The 19,609-nt window shown below is 42.5% G+C and overlaps 1 protein-coding gene across 1 annotated transcript; it reads left to right on the top strand.

Moving 5' to 3' along the window:
- The first annotated feature begins 16,342 nt into the window (after positions 1-16,342).
- On the top strand, positions 16,343-19,166 carry Gzmfl1 (Granzyme F like 1). Its single transcript, NM_001109646.1, has 5 exons — positions 16,343-16,397; positions 17,436-17,586; positions 18,029-18,164; positions 18,370-18,630; positions 19,022-19,166. The coding sequence occupies exons 1-5, from the start codon at positions 16,343-16,345 to the stop codon at positions 19,163-19,165; spliced, it is 747 nt and encodes a 248-aa protein (NP_001103116.1). The 3' UTR covers position 19,166.
- Positions 19,167-19,609: the final 443 nt, after the last annotated feature.

The raw sequence follows: 19,609 nt of genomic DNA, 5'->3' as shown, positions 1-19,609 counted from the left end.
ATTTGTGTATAAGCCCAGTTGTAGTATATACCCAACTGGTCCTTGGGTTAGATTGAGTCCCAATTTTCCTGAGAAACTACCATATTTATTTGCATAGTGGTTTGCACATGTTTGCCCTCCCACCAGCGATGGACGAGGGTACCATCCATCCTACCTCCTTGCCAACATGAGCTGTCTCTTGTGCTATTGATCTTAGTCATTCTGACATGTGTAAGGTGGAATCTTGGGTAGTTTTAGTTTGCATTTCCCCGATGGCAAAGGATGTTGAACAGTTTCTAAAACGTGTTTCTCAGCTATCTGAGGTTCCACTTTTGGGACTTCTCTCTTTAGATCTGTTCTCCATTACTTTCATTGGATTATTTGATTTGTTGATACCTAGTTTCCTGAGTCCTTTGACTACATAGGATATTAGCCTACTCTCAGATGTGGCTGGTATGGGAGGTCATTCCCCCAAATTAGGACAGGACATACCCAGATACCAAGTTCTCAGTACAGGGTAGATTTATTACCCAAAGGAGTAAATGGGAGAAGGGGGGCTGCAAAGGCAGCAGCAGCAGAAAGTTCAAAGAAGCAAGAGAAGCGAAAAAGCAAGAGAGGTAAGAAAAACAAGAGAAACAAGAGAGGCAAGAGAGAGCAGGTGTTTCTGCAGGACCGGGGTTTAAAAGGGAAAGGAGAATGTGTGCTATGGTGCACTGGTAAGTCATGGTTGGACATGAGTCTTACTTAAGGTTTTACTGCTGTGAACACACGCTATGACAAAGGCAACTCTCATTTAATTGGGACTGGCTTACAAGTTCAGAAGTTCAGTCCATTGTCATCAAAGTGGGGACATGGAAGAATCTATGCAGACATGGTGCAGAAGGAGCTGAGAATTCCACAGCGTCGTCTGGAGGACTCTAGAGAGAAGACTGGCTTGCAGGGAGCTAGGACCAGGGTCTTAAAGTCAATACCCACAGTGACACACCTACTTGAACAAGGTCACAGTTCCAAATAATGCCACTCCCTCAGTCAAACATATTCAAACCACCACAACGTGTTAGTCAAATAATGAGTTTTGATTGTTGGACCTTGATGTTTAGTCTGAGGAATGAGTTACTGTTCAAATAAGGGAATGGATCTTGGGGGCTAGCTTTGAGAATGGAATCTAACAGTTTTTAGCAAGGGAGAGGGTAAAAGTCAGAACCTGTAGGCACCATGGTTGCCATGCTAGGACTTGGGTTTGCCATGCTCAGGCCTGCTAAAGCCATTCGTGAAGTTGGTGAAAATCTTTTCCCATTCTGGAGGCGGTCCTTTTGTCCAACTGACAGGGTTTTTTTTGCCTTGCAGAAACTTTCTACTTTCACAACAATCCTGTTCACTGGGACTTCAGTCTTGGCAGGACCAAGGGTTTCCCCTTCCACTGGTGCCCTTACTAGGCTATTCATTGCTACCTATGCACTTGGAACCCAGGGTCAGTCCATGTATAGTCTTTGGGTAGTGGCTCAGTCCCTGGAAGCTCTGGTTGGTTGGCATTGTTGTTCATATAGGGTCTCAAGCCCCTTCAAGCTCTTTCAGTCCTCTCTCTAATTCCTTCAACGGGGGTCCCGTTCTCAGTTCAGTGGTTTGCTGCTGTCATTCGCCTATGTATTTGCCGTATTCTGGCTGTGTCTCTCAGGAGAGATCTATATCCAGTGCCTGTTAGCCTGCACTTCTTTGCTTCATCCATCTTATCTAGTTTGGTGGCTGTATATATGGGCCACATGTGGGGCAGGCTCTGAATGGGTGTTCCTTCAGCCTCTGTTCTAAAATTTGCCCCCCTATTCCCTTCCAAGGGTATTCTTGTTCCCCTTTTAAAGGAGTGAAGCATTTGCATTTTGGCAATGCTTCTTGAGTTTCACGTGTTCTATGCATTCGAGCATTTGAGCTACTATCCACTTATCAATGAGTGCATACCATGTGTGTTTTTCTGTGATTGAGTTACCTCACTCAGGATGATATTTTCCAGTTCCATCCATTTGCCTATGAATTTGATAAAGTCATTGGTTTTGATAGTGAAGTAGTATGCCATTGTGTAGATGTACCACATTTTCTGTATCCATTCCTCTGTTGAAGGGCATCTGGGTTCTTTCCAGCTTCTGGCTATTAGAAATAAGGCTGCTATGAACATAGTGGAGCATGTGTATTTTTTATATTTTGGAGCATCTTTTGGGTATATGCCCAAGAGAGGTATAGCTGGGTCCTCAGGTAGTGCAATATCCAATTTTCTGAGGAACCTCCAGACTGATTTCCCGAATGGTTGTACCAGTCTGCAATCCCACCAACAATGGAGGAGTGTTCCTCTTTCTCCACATCCTCGCCAGTATCTGCTGCTGCCAAAGTTTTTGATTTCAGCCATTCTGACTTTGTCCACATATCTTTACTTGCAAATGTTCACTGCAATGAGGCCTTTGTCTTCTGCTGCATCATCTATACTGGAGCCTTATGGGAACTCCTCTCAGATATTGGGTTGTTGTCCTGAGTCATGGAGATGCTGTGGCTATGGTTCTGTAGGGCAGGTCCCTTCACATGCAGTAGTCCATAGGTGGAGTAAATGTTGGGGTGAGCCAGCTCAAAGCCCTAGATCTAGTTCTGGAAGGTAGCTGAGTTGGTCAGATCGCCAGTAGTCCTGCACCAACACCACCAGGGGGAGCTCTCCTCCACCACCCCTGCTAGCTCTTCCAATGCTGCAGCTGTCAGGGGAATGTCCACCATTCGTTCAGCTCTCCTGCACTCATGTATCCCAGCTGGTTCACTTGCACCTTTACCACGAGGATCAGCTCTACTGTGCTGCCCCAGCCAGTTGCAGGGCCTGCTCTCCTCAGTGCTATAGCAAATGAGGGACTGTGCCAGATAACAAGGTCTTAGAATCTCATGCTGGCTCATCTGCTTGCCTCCGGTCATAAAGAGTGAGGGGAGGACATCTTGCCCTAGCCACCCCTTGACTAATGAGGGGGAGGGATGACTCTCCAGCATTCACACCCTCAGCTGGCTTACCTGAATTTTACCACCAGAGTCAGCTCTTCTGTGCTGCCTACATGTTATGCAGGACCCACATTCTCAAGTGCTGCTGCAGGTGAGGGGCAGGGCACGCTCTCCTGCTCTCAAAAGGGACAAACTTCCTATCTGCCACAGGTGGCAAGGGCAAAAGGTAAAGGAGGAAATTTCTCCCTCACCCAAAGCAATCTAAGGATGGAGCTCTCCATCCCACGCCCATGCTTGTCCACTCACCTGTTCCACCAGTACCAGGATGGATCAGCTCAACTGTACCACTCAGGTAAGGGATGGCACAGCTCAACACAGAACCTCAGCTGGCAATCCAGACCAGGGACATCTGCATGGCCTTTGGTGGTAACACTGGCCTGAGATATCAACAGAGACACCAGCAGCCATGGAACCATGAACCCAGACATGGCCTCTGGCAATAGTCTGGACCCAGATATCCTTATGGCCTCAGATGGCAGAGGGGGCCACTCAGTTCACCCCTCTCCCCCCAACGGTGTGACCCTCAGATTTCCACATTCTCTCCAGTGGTACCCTAGACCACGGACATGTGCTTTGCCTTTGGTGATAACTCAGGCCACAGACATTGATACTGACCCCAGCTGCAACAGGACCATAGAACCAGACATGGCCATTGGCAGCCTCCTGGGCCAGGACCTCACCATGGCCTCCTCATAACTGCTTGTTTCTCACTGCTGTCTCCAGTTCCTCCATTCTCGACAGTGTATGAACCCCCTGGCTTCTCCTTCTTTCCATCTCTCCATCACACATTAGTCCATTGTAGTAGCACCTGAGGCAGACGTTTGGGTGCCTTTTTTCAGGCCTCTCTGGAACAGTGTCACTGGTTCACTGTTGTTTGTGCTCTAATTCTGTCATAGATATTTTTGTCTTGGTGGTGGATAAGCACGTAAAATATTATACTTGTACTAAAAGTGTAGAATTTGGTGTGAAGCTTTACAGTTTAAATCCTGAATGCTGATTCTAACTGTAAACGAGTTCATTGAATAGTACAGACTTGGGGGGGGTGTGGCTAATTTTGGTGTCTTTTTAAAATTTATGTATAAGATTTTCTTAATAACAAGGTTTATGAATAGGGAAATGGGTGGATCTTGGAGGAGATCTGAAGGAAAGAACATGATGAGAATATGAAAAAATTAATTTTCAATTTAAAAAGTTTTTAAAAGAAGTAAATGAAAGAAGCCATTCACTTTTTATAGACTAGTTAAGGATTTCCAACTGGTGGACTGAGGGCTGAATGTGGCCCGGAATGACCATAAATACAGTCTAGTGTAAAATCAAAGCTCACTGAAATCATAAGATATACTGTGATGATGGTATAGCTATATTGTGTGACTCCTGAGCATGAACCGTGTAGGTGACAACATGCTCCAATGTCCTGCAAAGTGAACACATGATGCTCTTCCTATTGCAGCACATACCTGAGTCCAAACTGATGGCATGTGTGGTGTCCAGCATTTTACCTTCCACCTGCAGACAGTTGAACTGACACCGTCAGACTTGCATGTGCTCCTAGAGGATCAATAAAGGAAATGCACAGATTACCAATAATGATTAGTCCTGCCATTGCACATGATGACTGTTTAATGGCAAATGGAAACCAAATAATCATTCTGTTTTGGTCATTAGAAGCTCACATGCCTTAGCCATGCCTCACACACACCACCCACCCACCATTTTACAATCATGTCACTCTGTATTACATCAGCAGCTGAGGCATTGACATCTCAAGCCTTTCTCTCTATTTCCTTGTCAATTTTCAAAATAAAAGTAAATTCAGTTCCTTATATATTATTCATTTTAATCGCTGCCTGGCTTCTATTTCATCACAGAAGAAAACGGATCTCAAAATAATAGAGACATAGCTATTGGTGATGGTAGTGCATACCTTTAATCCCAGCACTGGGGAGCAGAGGCAGGGGGATCTCTGAGTTGAAGCCCTGCCTGGTCTATAGAGCACATTCTAGAACATACAGGGCTACACAGAGAAACCGCATCTCAAAAATATAAATAAATAAAAGACAGAGAGACTCATAGATTTAACAGCGGGGATGCAATCTCCATATTAAACTCATGTGTAAAGCTGTGTTGTTTTCAGAGGATATCAAAAATCTTTATGTACTGAAAAGAAAGTTTCAGTGGGAACTGGATCAGGATGAGAAAGGACAAGGGTAGGTACAAATGGCCAAAACACACTGAACACATGCATGAAGTTGTCAAAAAAACAAAGCATAAACTTTAAAATAAAATATAATGTAAAGTCATTAAAATGGGTAGCATGATATAAATCAACATCAGGACTGAATTTCATAAGGGCCATAGGATTAAATCATTTCCCATGCCAGGAATTCCTCAAGAGTGTCTGCGCCGACTCTGGTGACATCATTCTTATTTAAGAAGAAAGATGGCCAAGCCAAGGACATTAGAGTCACATTATCAAGTTACTTACTGTGACATAACGGAATTTGTACCAGTTTTCACATTGAACATTTTAATGAAATTAAGAGGTCATTTCATCTTTAAGAGAAAAATCAAGTTGTTAATATCATGTTTTAAACTATGAGTGTCCAAGTGAAGGTGGAATTATGTTGCATTCAAATTAAAGCAAATAATTTTATGTATTCCAAAACATTGAATGCAGTTTTGTGAACAGTGATGTAACCTTGTTTTTACATTCAACATGAGAATTTAAAAGTAGATCCACCACTAGTGGGCATATACCCAAAAGATGCCCCAACATATAACAAGGACACATGCTCCACTATATTCATAGCAGCCTTATTTGTGATAACTAGAAGCTGGAAACAACCCAGATGTCCCATAAATGAAGGATGGATACAGAAATGTGGTTCATTTACACAATGGAATACTATTAAGAATGAGGATATCATGAGTTTTTCAGGCAAATGGATGGAACTAGAAAATATCATCCTGAGTGAGGTAACTCAGACCCAAAAGGACATGCATGATATGTACTCACTAATAAGTGGATATTAGCACCCCCTAAATGTACAGAATACCTAGGCTACAATTCACAGAAATCAAGAAGGTTAACAAGCAGAGGGCTAACGTGAGGATGCCTCAATCCCACTTGGGAGGGAGAAGAAAATAATCATGGGAGGCAGAGGAAGGGAGGGACTTGGGTGGGAGAGGGGAGGGAAATGGGAAAGGGGAATGTGATTAAGTATTGGGGAGAGAGAGGAGAGAAGCCCTGAGGACCAGGAGAATGAATGGACATATGCAACCTCAAGGGGACTGTGAGGGGGGTGCCCTCTAGAAAGTACCAGAGACCTGGGGGTGTGAGAGACTCTCAACAGAGAAATTCTCAACAGTGGGGAGAGGGAACTCGTAGAGTCCACACCTCCAGTAAAAAGACAGAGAATCAAGTGGAGGGATGGGGTTGTCATTCCACAGTCAAAAATTCTGATCCAGGATTGTTCTTCTCTAAACAAAATGCAGGGACAAAAAAATGGAGAAAAAAAACAAGGGGAAGGAGGTCCAGTGACCAGCCCAACTTGGGATCCATCTCAAGGGGAGGCTGCAAGGCCTGACACCATTACAGATGCTATGCTGTGCTTACAGACAGGAACCTAGCATGGCAGTCTTCTGAGAGACCCAACAAGCAACTGACTGAGACAAACTCAGATACTTAATACCCATTAGACTGAAGTCTCAGATCCTTGTCGTTGATTTAGGGAAAGGCTGGAAGAAGCTGAGGAGGGGGCCAACCAGCAGTCTCAACTAACCAGGACCCCTGAGATCTCTCAGACATTGAGCTACCAACCAGGCAGCATACATGATCCTCCCCACCCACACACACACACATACACATATAGCAGAGGACTGCCTGGCCTGGCCTCAGTGAGAGAAGATGAACCTAATCCTTTTGGGACTTGAGGTCCCAGGGAGTAGGGAGGCCTTGGGGGGGGCACCCTCTTGGAGATGGGATGAGGAAGAATTGGATGAGAAACTGTGGGAGGGAACCAGGAGGGGGGCAACAACTGGAGTGTAAAAAAAAGTAATGCAAAAAAATCAAAATTTCCATAATTATTGTCACTAGTTTGGAATTTTACAAGTCTATTTTCACTCAGTATATATAATGTACTTGCAAATTTTCAAATGGAATGCACAGAATTGCTATCATTCATTCAAACTGAAAATATTTTAATCATTTTCCTTCATGACATTTACAAAGCTTTTATATGTCCTTCTCAGAGATGAAGTCCCACAGATCTCCTATATTTTTGAGGAACTAGTTTCAAGAATTGAGCATACCTTCCCACAGAGATGTCACAGAATTCTTAACAGTACATACTGCCCTTACCAAGGCCCAAATCCATTTTAGAGCATCCATGTTAAATAGCGCATCACCACTTGTAACTTCATCTCCTCTGGCCTCCAAGGGCACCTGTACTCATGTGCACACATCCAAACAGACACATAATCAACAGTTAAAAATATATCACCTATAAATCTTCTTGATTTGACAAGCAAAATACACCAAAGAAAACTCAACCATATGACTGTTTACATAAGACATAAACAATGACAATACCAGTTGACCATCAAAGTTGATGGGGAAGTAGTGGGGTGCCCTCACTAGATGAAAAGCAATAAGCAATTATAAACCGTTGAGAGAGAGAGAATTAGTCTTTCCCCGAGGTGAGTGCCATAGTGGTTCTCCAATCCCAAGAGGTCAGCCCTGAAAGAAATAGCCATTCAAGCAATATTACACTGACTCTATAGGTAGGATTTATATTTTATTCCCTCATATGTGTGTGAGAGAGAATGATAATTAAAGAATAAGAGACCATGAATTTGAAGGGGATCAGGACTCATGGGAGGAGTTAGAGGGATAATGGGGGTTGATAATAACCATATTTTAATTCTTATTTCAATTAAAAGGCTTAAGCACACTAATCATAAAATTGGAACCCAAATATCTCAGCAGTGCCTTAGGAATTCACTCAGGTCAGAGCTGTGCCCATCAAGTCATGGAGTAAAACATTCGCTTCCTCAAAAGCCATATAGAATATCCCCCTAGATTCATGTTGTCCCCCTTTATTCTTATGATAGAAGCAGGGTCAAATAAATTTTATTACTTGTATGTGTTCAATTGATTTATTAGATATCACAAATATGGTAGCAAGGTTTTAAAAGATTCTCTCCAAATGGGCACACATACAATTAAGATTATTATATTCTGTAATAGTTTTGTAGATGATCTGTGTGTACAGACACTATGTCATTTATATATGGCTCATGTTAGATCCTTCCCCCACAACATAAAACCATATACATTAAATCTGATGGGATAGAAGATGGGGAACAGCCTTGAGTGCATGGACACAGAAGACAACTTCCTAAACAGAACACCAATGGCTCAGGCACTAAGATCAATAATTAATAAATGAGACCTCATGAAACTGAAAAGCTTCTGTAAGGCAAAGAACATTGTTAATTGGACACTGCAGTGGCTTACAGAATGGGAAAAGATCATCACCCACCCTACAACCAAGAGAGAGCTGATATCCTAAATATATAAACCACTCAAGAAATTGGAGATCTAATAACCTAATAGCCCAGTTAAAGATAGGGTACAAATCCAAACATAGAATTCTTGACTGAAGAATCTTAAATGACCAAGAAGCACTTAAAGAAATGTTCAACATCCTCAGTTATCAGGGGAATGCAAATCAAATGACTCAGATTCCACCTCACACCTGTCAGAATGGCTAAGGTCAGAAACTCGTGCTGGCAAGGATGGGGAGCAAGAGGAGCACTCCTGCATTGATAGTAGGAGTGCAGACTTGTACAACCACTTTGAAAATCAATTTTGTGGTTTAATAGAAAAACGAGAGTAGTTCTACCTCAAAACCCAGATGTACCACCCCTGGGCACAAATCCAAAAGATATGTTCATAGCAGCTTTATTCATAGTAACCAGAAACTGGAAACATTCTAGATGTTCTTTAGTTGAGAAATGGATAAAGTCAATATGGTACACTTACACAGTGGATTATTATTTGTTTATTAAAAACAACAACATCATGAAATTTGCAGGGAAATGGATGGATCTAGGAAACATCATCCCCCCACCTTCCACCTAGTCCTTTCTGCTGAGACAATTGGATCCCTAGAAGAGGTTATACCCTGAGGCATATCGGAGGATCTGCTGCACTCAGAGCATTTGGTAAGAACCCTCCCCAAGTCCCACAACTGCCGCTGGGAACCCAGTGGACTCAGGGGCCCTTCACACCCCAAAACCCCCACCCACTGAATACTACTCCCCTTCTGCCCAGTCCTTCCTGTTGGGACAGACTGCTAGCTAGTCTGCTCCCCAGAAGATAGCATATCCTGAGGCATACACTGCTGCACTCAGAGCATTTGATAACACATCCTGAGGCATCCTAGGAGATCCACTGTACCCAGGACACCACAGCTTGACGGCATCCCGGGAACCTTCTGGGGGCTCTGTGGCATACAGGGCAACTGATTAAAAAGACTGAAAGAATCCCTGGAGTTCAGCTGCAAACAGGGAAACAGAAACCACAGTCCACAGCTCCCTCCCCCCAGAGAACAACTTCACACAGGACAACATTTTGACTGCTCTTCTGAAGACCCAACAGTCTGAAGCCCTCCCAGGAGATCTACTACAACCAGGGCAACAAATCAGCAGCTTCTCTGCCCCCTCTGAAGGCCCTCCAGTCGGAAGACCCCACAGGCCTACCAGGAGACCTGTAGCAACCCAGACAGAATCTCCCAGACCAGCAGACACCAGGGATAATGAGATGGCAAAAGGCAAGCACAAGACCATAAGCAACAGAAGCCAATATATGTGGGCATCATCAGAATCAAGTTCTCCCACCACATCAAGCCCTAAATACACCAACACACCTGAAAATCAGAAGGCTGACCTAAAATCCCATCTCATGAGGATAATGGAGTCCTTTAAGGAGGATATAAATAACTCACTGAAAGAAATACATGAAAACACAGGTAAACAAGTAGAAACCCTTAAAGAGGAAAAAATAGATTCTGTAAAGAAATACAAGAACACAATTAAACAGATGAAGGAATTGCATAAAGTGGTCCAAGACCTAAAAGTGGAAGTAAAAACAATAAAACACAAATGAGGCAAACCTGAAAATGGAAACCTAGAAAAGAGGTCAGGAATTACAGATGTAAGTGTCACTAACAGAATACAAGAAATTGAAGAGAGAATCTCAGGTGTAGAAGATCTCAGGTAGAAGAGATCATCATAATGGTCAAAGAAAATTCAAAACATAAAAACTTCTAATCCAAAATATTCAGGAAATTCAGGACACAGTGAAAAGACCAAATCTAAGAATAATTGGAATAGATGAGAACAAAGATTTCCAGCTCAAAGGACCTAAAAACATTTTCAACAATGTCATAGAAGAAAACTTCCTCAACCTAAAGGAAGAGATGGCCAGGAAGGTACAAGAAACCTATAGAACACCAAACAAATGGAAACAGAAAAGAAAATCCTCTCATCACATAATAATCAAAACACTAAATGCACAGAACAAAGAAAGAATATTAAAAGCTGCAAGGGAAAAGGGCTAAGTAACATACAAAAGTAGACCTATCAGAATTATACCAGATCTCTCAACAGAGACTATGAAAGCCATAAGAGCCTGGTCAGAGATCATGCAGACTCTATGAGAACACAAATGTCAGCCCTGGTAACTATACCCAGCAAAACTCTCAATAAACATAGATGGAGAAACCAAAATATTCCAGGACAAAACTAAATTCAAGCAGTATCTGTCTAGCAATCCAGTCCTACAGAGGATTCTTAGGAGGAAAACTCCAACACAAGGGAGGTACCTACACCAAAGAAAAGACAAGATATTAAGCATCTCAAAACAAAGCCAAAAGGAGGGAACCAGAAGCACATAAAGGCACCTACAAAAACAAATATAACAAGAACCAACAGTCATCTATCTTAACTATCTCTCAATATTAATGGACTCAATGAACTTATAAAAATACATAAGCTAAGAGACTCAATATGCAAACAAGATCCATCATCTTGCTGCATTTGAGAAACACATCTCAATAACAAAGACAGACACTATCTCAGAGTAAAATAATGGAAAATGGTCTTCCAAGCAAATGATCCCAAAAAACAAGCTGGAGTTGCCATCCTGATATCCAATAAAATAGACTTTCAACCAAAAGTTACCAACTTTTATGAAGGACTTCATATTCATCAAAGGGAAAATCCACCAAGAGAAAGTCTCAATTGTGAGCATCTATGCCCCAATGCAAGGACACCACATTCATAAAAGAAACTTTACTAAAGCTCAAAACACACATTGAACCCCATACAATAATAGTGGGAGACTTCAACACCCCACTCTCACCAATGGACAAGTCATTGGAACAGAAACTAAACAGAGACACAGTGAAACTAATAGAGGTTATGAGCCAAATGGATTTAACAGATATCTACAGAATATTTCACCCTAAAACAAAAGGATATACCTTCTTTTCAGCACCTCATGGTACCTTCTCCAAAACTGACCATATAATTGGTTACAAAACAACCCTTAACAGATACAAGAAGATTAAAATAATCCCATTCACCCTATCAGACCACCCTGACCTAAGGCTGGTCCTCGATAACAGCAAAAACAACAGAAAGACCATACACACATGGAAGCTGAACAACTCTCTACTCAATGATAATTTGGTCAGGAAAGAATTAAAGAAAGAGGGCTGGAAAGATGGCTCAGCCGTTAAAGGCCAGGCTCACAACCAAAAATGTAAGAATTAAAGAAAGAAATTAAAGGCTTTCTGGAATGTAATGAAAATGTTGGCACATCATATCCAAATTTATATGAAAGCACAGTGAAATCAGTGCTAAGAGGAAAATTCATAGCACTAAGTGCCCTGGTAAAGAAACTGGAGAGACTTTACTCTAGCAACTCTACAGCACACCTGAGAGCTCTAGAACAAAAAGAAGCAAACTCACCCAAAAGGAGTAGAAGGCAAAAAAGAGTTATCAGGGCTGAAATCAACCAAATAGAAACAAAGAGAACAAAACCAAAAGCTGGTTCTTTGAGAGAATCAACAAGATAGATAAACCCCTAGACAAATTAACTAAAAGGCCCGGAGGAAGTATCCAAATTCACAGAATCAGAAATGAAAAGGGAGATATAAAACAGAAAAGGAGGAAATTCAAAAAAATCATCAGATATACTACAAAATCCTATACTCAACAAAACTGGAAAATCTAGATGAAATGGACAGTTTTCTAGACAGATACCATATACCAAACTTAAATCAAGAGCAGGGAAACGATCTAAACAGGCCCGTATCACATAAGGAAATAAGAAGTTATTAAAATCCTTCCCACCAAAAAAAGCCCAGGGCCAGATGGATTTAGTTCAGAATTTTACCAGACCTTCAAAAGACCTGATATCAATATTCCTCAAACTACTCCATAAACAGAAACAGAAGAAACATTACCTAATTCATTCTATGACACCACAATTACCCTGATACCTAAACTATACAAGGACCCAACCAAAAAAAAAGAGAACTTCAGACCAATCTCACTTATGAATCTTGATGTAAAAATACTCACTAAAATTCTTGCAAACCGAATCCAAGAACACATCAAAACCATCATTCGCCATGATCAAGTAGGCTTCATCCCAGGGATATAAGGTTGATCCAATATATGAATATCCATTAATGTAATCCACCTTAGTATAAACAAGCTAAAAGAAAAAAATCACATAATCATCTCCTTAGATTCAGAAAAAGCATTTGACAAAATACAACACCCCTTCATGTTAAAAGTATTGTAGAGATCAGGAATTCAAAGCCCATACCCAAACATAATAAAAGTAATTTACTGCAAACCAACAATCAATATCAGATTAAATGGAGAGATACTTGAAACAATACCATTAAAATAGGAGACAAGAAAAGGATGTCCACTCTCCCCATATCTATTCAATATAGTACTCAAAGTGCTAGCTAGAACAATAAGACAAAAAGAGATTAAGGGGATACAAATTGTCAAAGAAGCTTCCAGTTTCCATCTGTGCTCAGAGCTGACCCTGTGCCACAGCACTCTGTACCTAGATCACGAAGAGATAGAGCTGTTCTCCCAGGAATGCTAACACACATGAGAGCATAGATGAGACCACCCCTTCTGCTCAAAGGGACCCGCCTGGAACCCTCAGGACACAGGAACCAAGGAGCAGTCTGGGACAGGACCCTTCTGGTTTGCATCTGTACCTGCAGCTGACCCAGTGCCACAGCTCTCCACACCCAAATCCCACCAGAAGAGAGCTGGTCTCCCAGGAATGCTAACACACAAACTTACAGGAGGGTCAAGCCACTGTCAGAGACAGCAAGACCAGCTAACACCAGAGATAACCAGATGGCAAAGGGCAAGTGCAAGAACCTAAGCAACAGAAACCAAGGCCACTTGGCATCATCAGAACCCAGGTTTCCCACCACAAGAAGTCCTGGATAACCCAACACACCAGAAAAGCAAGATTCAGATTTAAAAATCACATCTCATGATGATGTTAGAGGACTTTGAGAAAATTATAAATAACTCCCTTCAAGAAATACAGGGCAACACAGGTAAACAGGTAGAACCGCTTAAAGTAGAAATACAAAAATCTCTTAAAGAGTTACAGGAAAAGACAATCAAACAGGTGAAGGAATTGACTAAAATCATCCAGAAACTAAAAATGGAAATAGAAACAATAAAGAAATCACAAAGAGAGACAACCCTGGAGATAGAAAACCTAAGAGAGATCAGAAATCATAGACGCAGGCATCACCAACAGAATATAAGAGATAGAAGAGAGAATCTCAGGGGCAGAAGACACCATAGAAAACATTGACACAACCATCAAAGGAAATTTAAAACACAAAGATTTCCAACTTAAAGGGCCAGTAAATATCTTTAACAAAATTATAGAATAAAACTTCCCTAACCTAAAGAAAGAGATGCCCATGAACACACAAGAAGCCTACAGAACTCCAAATAGATTGGACCAGAGAAGACATTCCTCCCATCACATAATACTCAAAACACCTAATGCTCAAAACAAGGATGGAATATAAAAGGCAGTAAGAGAAAAAGGTCAAGTAACATACAAAAGCAGACCTATCAGAATTACACCAGACTTCTCACAAGAGACTATGAAAGCTAGAAAATCCAGGGTAGAAGTCATACAGACCACAAGAGAACACAAATGCTAGCCCAGGCTACTCTATTCAGCAAAACTCTCAATTACCATAGATGGAGCAAGAAAAATATTCCATGACAAAACCAAATTTACACAATATATTTCCACAAATCTAGCCCTACAATGGATAATAGATGGAAATTTCCAACACAACAAGGGAAACTACACCCTAGAAAGAGCAAGAAAATAATCTTCTTTCAACTAACCCAAAAGAAGAGAGACACACAAACATATTTCCACCTCTAACAACAAAAATAACAAGAAGCAACAATCACTATTCCTTAATATCTCTCAACATCAACAAACTCAATTCCCCGATAAAAAGACATAGATTAACAGACTGGATACAGAAACAGCACCCAGCACTTTGATGCTTATATGAAACATGTCTCAGTGACAAAGACAGACACTACCTCAGAGTAAAAGCCTGGGGAAAAATTTCAAGCAAATGGTTCCAAGAAAAAGCTGGAGTAGCCATTCTAATATTGAAATAAAATCAATTTTTCAACCAAAAGTTATAAAAAGATAAGACAGGACATTTCATACTCATCAAAGGAAAAATCCACCAAGATGAGCTCTCAATTCTGAATATCTATGCCCCAAATGCAAGGGCACCCACATTCATAAAAGAAACTTTACTAAAGAGCAAAGCACACATTGCACCTCACACAATAACAGTGGGAGACTTCAACACCCCATTCTCATCAATGAACAGAAACAGAAACTAAACAGAGACACAGAGAAACTAACAGAAGTTACGAACCAAATGGATTTAACAGATATCTCTAGAACATTTCATACTAAAACCAAAGAATATACCTTTTTCTCAGCACCTCATGGTACCTTCTCCAAAATTCTCCATAATTGGTAACAAAACAGGCCTCAACAGAGGAGCCAATAGTGAGACCATTAGCCAAGCTCAGCCTTTTCAAAGGATGCATCACTATCTTTCTCCCTCAGGGATGTAGCCTGATTGAAGAACAGTCCTTGCTTGTCTACAGAAAACCTAGGCAAAGTTGTAGAATACGCCTTTGAGTCATCAGCCAGGAAACCAAAGCTGATCTAATCGTAATAACCATTAAATCCAATCCTGAAGCTCTAGCCACAGAGATAAATGACGATACCCAGCTAGTAAAGGGCTAAAGTATATCTGCTGTTTGTGATCCGTTATTACACTTAACCATGTATGGCAGTAACACTTGCTTTTGAGATTTCTCTGTGACGTCCCAGCAGTTCCAGGAGACTCAGTGTGAGTTAAGTTTAATTTGTCAGACTGTTCAGTCATCCCAAAGATTAGCGAAAGGATAGATTGCAATACTGACCAGGTAAATACACCTCAGTATCAACTCTCACTAAATATTCTGTAACTATGTAAGTGCATAGGTAGTATGCTAGAATTGTTGTTAGGATAAATTGGTTGTCAGTATAAGAAGGAAAGGAGAAAGAGAGAGAGAGAGAGAGAGAGAGAGAGAGAGAGAGAGAGAGAGAGAGAGAGAGAGGCAGAAAGAAAGAAAGAAAGAAAGAAAGAAAGAAAGAAAGAAAGAAAGGAAGGAAGGAAGGAAGGAAGGAAGGAAGGAAGGAAGAAAGAAAGAAAGAAAGAAAGAAAGAAAGAAAGAAAGAAAGGAGAGAGGAAGGAGAGAAAAGAAAGGAGGGAAGAAAAAAGGAAAAGAAAAGGAAGGAAGGAAGGGAGGAAGGAAGGGAAAACCCAAAGAAACCAAAAAGCATCTTAGCAGGATGTAGAAGGGTGTAAGAGTTAGAAGAGGACACACTTGTCTCAGTGAAGCCACTGTGAACTTCCTGGCATCTCAGGCCTCCTCAACCACAGCCCCCACATCCTCTACTTTCTTGATCTTTATTCCAGTTTAGCTTACCACAGATGGTCAGTGTGGTGACAGTGTCATTTTAAGAAAAATTCCTTACGTAATGTGACGTCAATCAGAAGCAGAGGTGCATAGGTTTAAAATGACTGTGAGGTCCCTGAGCCCACACATCCTTCTTCCCCTTTCAAGGGCTGCGTCTGCTCTGCCCTCCTCCATCCTGAGCAGCCTTCCTGGGAAGATGCTACCAGTCCTGATTCTCCTGACCTTTCTTCTGCCACTAGGAGCTGGAGCAGGTGAGTGACCACCCCTGTGGCAGAGATGCCATCCCATGGCACATCGCTAGGACTGTTTGTGCAGCAGTGGTCAGGAATTGTCCTGGCGATGAACCTCGGGACCCAGACCAAACCCAGATCTGGAAATCTGGTATTCTCAACAAGCTCCAAGGAAGAGTTGTCTCAGAAATTTATTAGCCACTAGCTTCTTCCAAGTTTTCCCCATCACCTGGAGACTGGACCATCTTTAGAAAGAGAAGTGGCAGAGAATGCAAAGATACAAACTGTACATCATTAACTTGACTTCACTGGAGGGAAAGGCAGCTTTAATGACCTGCATTGGGGTGAGGCCACCAGTTCAATAATGTTAGCATCGTTTATTAAGTCCACCCTTAGCCCTGCCTAAGAAAGAGGCGCAGGTTGACAAGATCCTGCACTGCACACAGCATTAGCTTTGCAGTCTAGTTTTAGTTGGACTCTCCATTTCCTTCTGCAGGTCCCCAGCTATTCCCCTCTGGGACAGAACATTAACTACTCCAATATCTCTCTGTCTCTGAATCCCACCAGCCCTGACCCACCAACCCTCCATTTAACTAGAAGCCACTCATTCATGCAGCAAAAAGCATTTACTGAGAACCTGAAATGTGTTGCCAACAGAATAGTAGAATGTTAGAAAATCCACCACCATAGATAGGGCTTGGAGGCAAAGGGTGAGGAAATAACATCAATCAACATTATAGGGGTTAGGGTGCCTCACTATCAAAGAAAGACCAATGGTGATCCAATTAGGATCCCCTTGGTCCATAACATGATGAAAATATGAAGACATAGCTTATACCTCCATGTATTTGTAAAGCGTGACCTGGAAGATAAGGGCTACCCACCCATTCCTAGAGCATTTCCCTGAGACCTAAGAGTCATCAAAGATTATTCTATGTGCAAGGATTTCTCTCTGCAACAGTTTTGAGGGACTGCAGATCCCATTCCTAATTACACCCCCCTCCTGACCTCATATGCGCCCCCCCCAAAACCCCATATCCTTGCCCTTTTCTTTTCCAGAGGAAATCATCGGGGGCCATGAAGTCAAGTCCCACTCCCGCCCCTACATGGCCTTTATTGCATCCACGGATACCAACAGGAGTAAAAATTTTTGTGGAGGCTTCCTGATTCAATATAAGTTCGTGCTAACAGCTGCTCACTGCAGAGAAATGTGAGAAGTAGCTAGCCATGTTTCCCCAGATCCCCATAGGAGTTTCTGTCCTCCGTTGTGCATGTTCCCTTGAGTGCTTACTAGAAGGCAGAACTGTGAAAATTGAAGCCCGCTAAGCTGTAAATTTGAGACCGAAGAGCGAGTGGTCAGGGCCAGCAGCACACTTGAGTTCGTCAACTGCACTGGCCAAACCAAAGCAGTGGTTGGGGTTGAAAGTTCACATTAAAAGTAAACGCAAACTTTGGAAAATTGTCTAGATGCCAGAGGGAGTCCTTGGGAGTCTCATGTTCTTAGGAAGCAGAGAGCAGTATGCCTGACAGTGAGGACCTCCTGTGTCCTCAAGTTCCCCTAGCTAGTGCCCCACCCTGCCTACCCTGCCTTTCCCAGCTCCTGGGCTGCATCCTGTCTGACTACATCTCTCCTCTCTACTCTGCTCTCACAGTTCAATGATAGTCATACTGGGGGCCCACAACATCAGTGCACAGGAGAGGACCCAGCAGATCATCCCTGTGGAAAAAGCTATTCCCCACCCAGCCTATAATCCCATGGACCATACCAATGACATCATGCTATTAAAGGTGAGACCTGCCGCCATCCTACGCATAACTCCACCTATCTTTCACCCCCCAACATCTACCCTGGTACCTGTGCTCTGCTTGATGCAGGGCTTGCCCCTCCCTTCTGCTCTGATCCTGCTTTTCCCTCCTTCTATCCTGAATTTCAAAATATACCTGACTAGCATGATCCTAGCTTAGCTGGTCCCTCTTATGCTTTCCCAATCAGCTGAAGAGAAAGGCCAAGAAGACTAAATCTGTGAGGATCCTCAATCTACCCATGCGCCATGCCCGTCTGAAGCCTGGGGTTCTGTGTCACGTGGCTGGCTGGGGATTAATGTCTCTCAATGCCACTAAAAGACCTGCCCTCTTACAAGAGGCTGAACTGATCATCCAGGAGGACCATGAATGCAAAAACGTTTTCCGTCACTATTCTGAGACCACAGAGATTTGTGCTGGAGACCCAAAGAAAATACAGGATATTTTCCAGGTGGGGTTTAAGCATTTCACAGACAAAACGCATGGAGGGAGGAACCTGGTAGCAGCCTGAATGTGACAATGGCCAAACCCTCAAAACTACCTCAGAGAAGGTACAGCTCCAATGGGCAATTTTTAGTCCTTTGCATGGGTATAGCAAGAAAGAAGATGGGGAAACATCTGTCTTCCCAAAACAGTACAAATTACCTTAGAGTATCCCTGAGGACTTCAGGGAAAGCTTTGGACTGATAGAGAAAGAAAACGTGGGCCTCCCTGGATCCCTGGTACTGAAAGAAGTTGGAAAACCTGTCCTGGCCCTGATCTAAGAGTTAGCATTGCCAGGGAGAGATAGGGAGAGCAGAGCAAGGGGGAACCAGGCTCAATTCTCCTTTCTCCATCCACAGGGTGACTCTGGGGGACCCCTGGTGTGTGACAACAAAGCTTACGGAGTTGTATCCTATGGAAAAAGGAGGAGGATCACTTCAGGAATCTTTACCAAGGTTGTGTACTTCCTGCCGTGGATAAGCAGAAAAATGAAACTCCTCTAACAGGTGTTAAACCATCTGTACCCAACCAGCCTGTCTGACCTCAGGCAAGAACCACGTGGAGTGGGCATCAAAGGCTGAAAATTCATAATAAACAACCTCCAGTGTGCATATAACTGAAGTTCTTTGCTGTTTGAGCCACTTCATTGTTTGTGTACATCACTGGTCCAGGAGGACCTCCCCTGTCACTTCTGGGCTTTGCTTTACCCTCCTTCCCCAGCCCATCCTCTTACTGGAACTTCAGGCTACACAGTTCCCACCTATTTATCACCCATACATGGTGGGAGGTAGGGTGTTGGTTCTTTGGCATTTGGCAGAGAGTTGAACAGGCTTTGATGAAGAGTGATTTGTCCCTGAGAATTCAGAAGGCTGTGGGTCCTGCCACCCATTCAACATCCTGGACTTCCCTGTCTCTCTTAGGACAGGGGACCCTCACCACTTGAATTA

Source organism: Rattus norvegicus, chromosome 15 (genome assembly GCF_021556685.1).
Source record: "Rattus norvegicus strain SHRSP/BbbUtx chromosome 15, alternate assembly SHRSP_T2T, whole genome shotgun sequence".
Taxonomy (NCBI): domain Eukaryota; kingdom Metazoa; phylum Chordata; class Mammalia; order Rodentia; family Muridae; genus Rattus; species Rattus norvegicus.
This window is presented reverse-complemented; position numbering and strand designations above follow the sequence as displayed.

Bases quoted from the DNA above. Each gene is read 5' to 3' on its own strand.
- Gzmfl1 (NM_001109646.1), top strand. From the start codon at position 16,343: ATGCTACCAGTCCTGATTCTCCTGACCTTTCTTCTGCCACTAGGAGCT. The intron at 16,398-17,435 runs GTGAGTGACCAC...TTTCTTTTCCAG, and splicing joins GCCACTAGGAGCTGGAGCAG to AGGAAATCATCGGGGGCCAT. The intron at 18,165-18,369 runs GTGAGACCTGCC...TTTCCCAATCAG, and splicing joins ATGACATCATGCTATTAAAG to CTGAAGAGAAAGGCCAAGAA.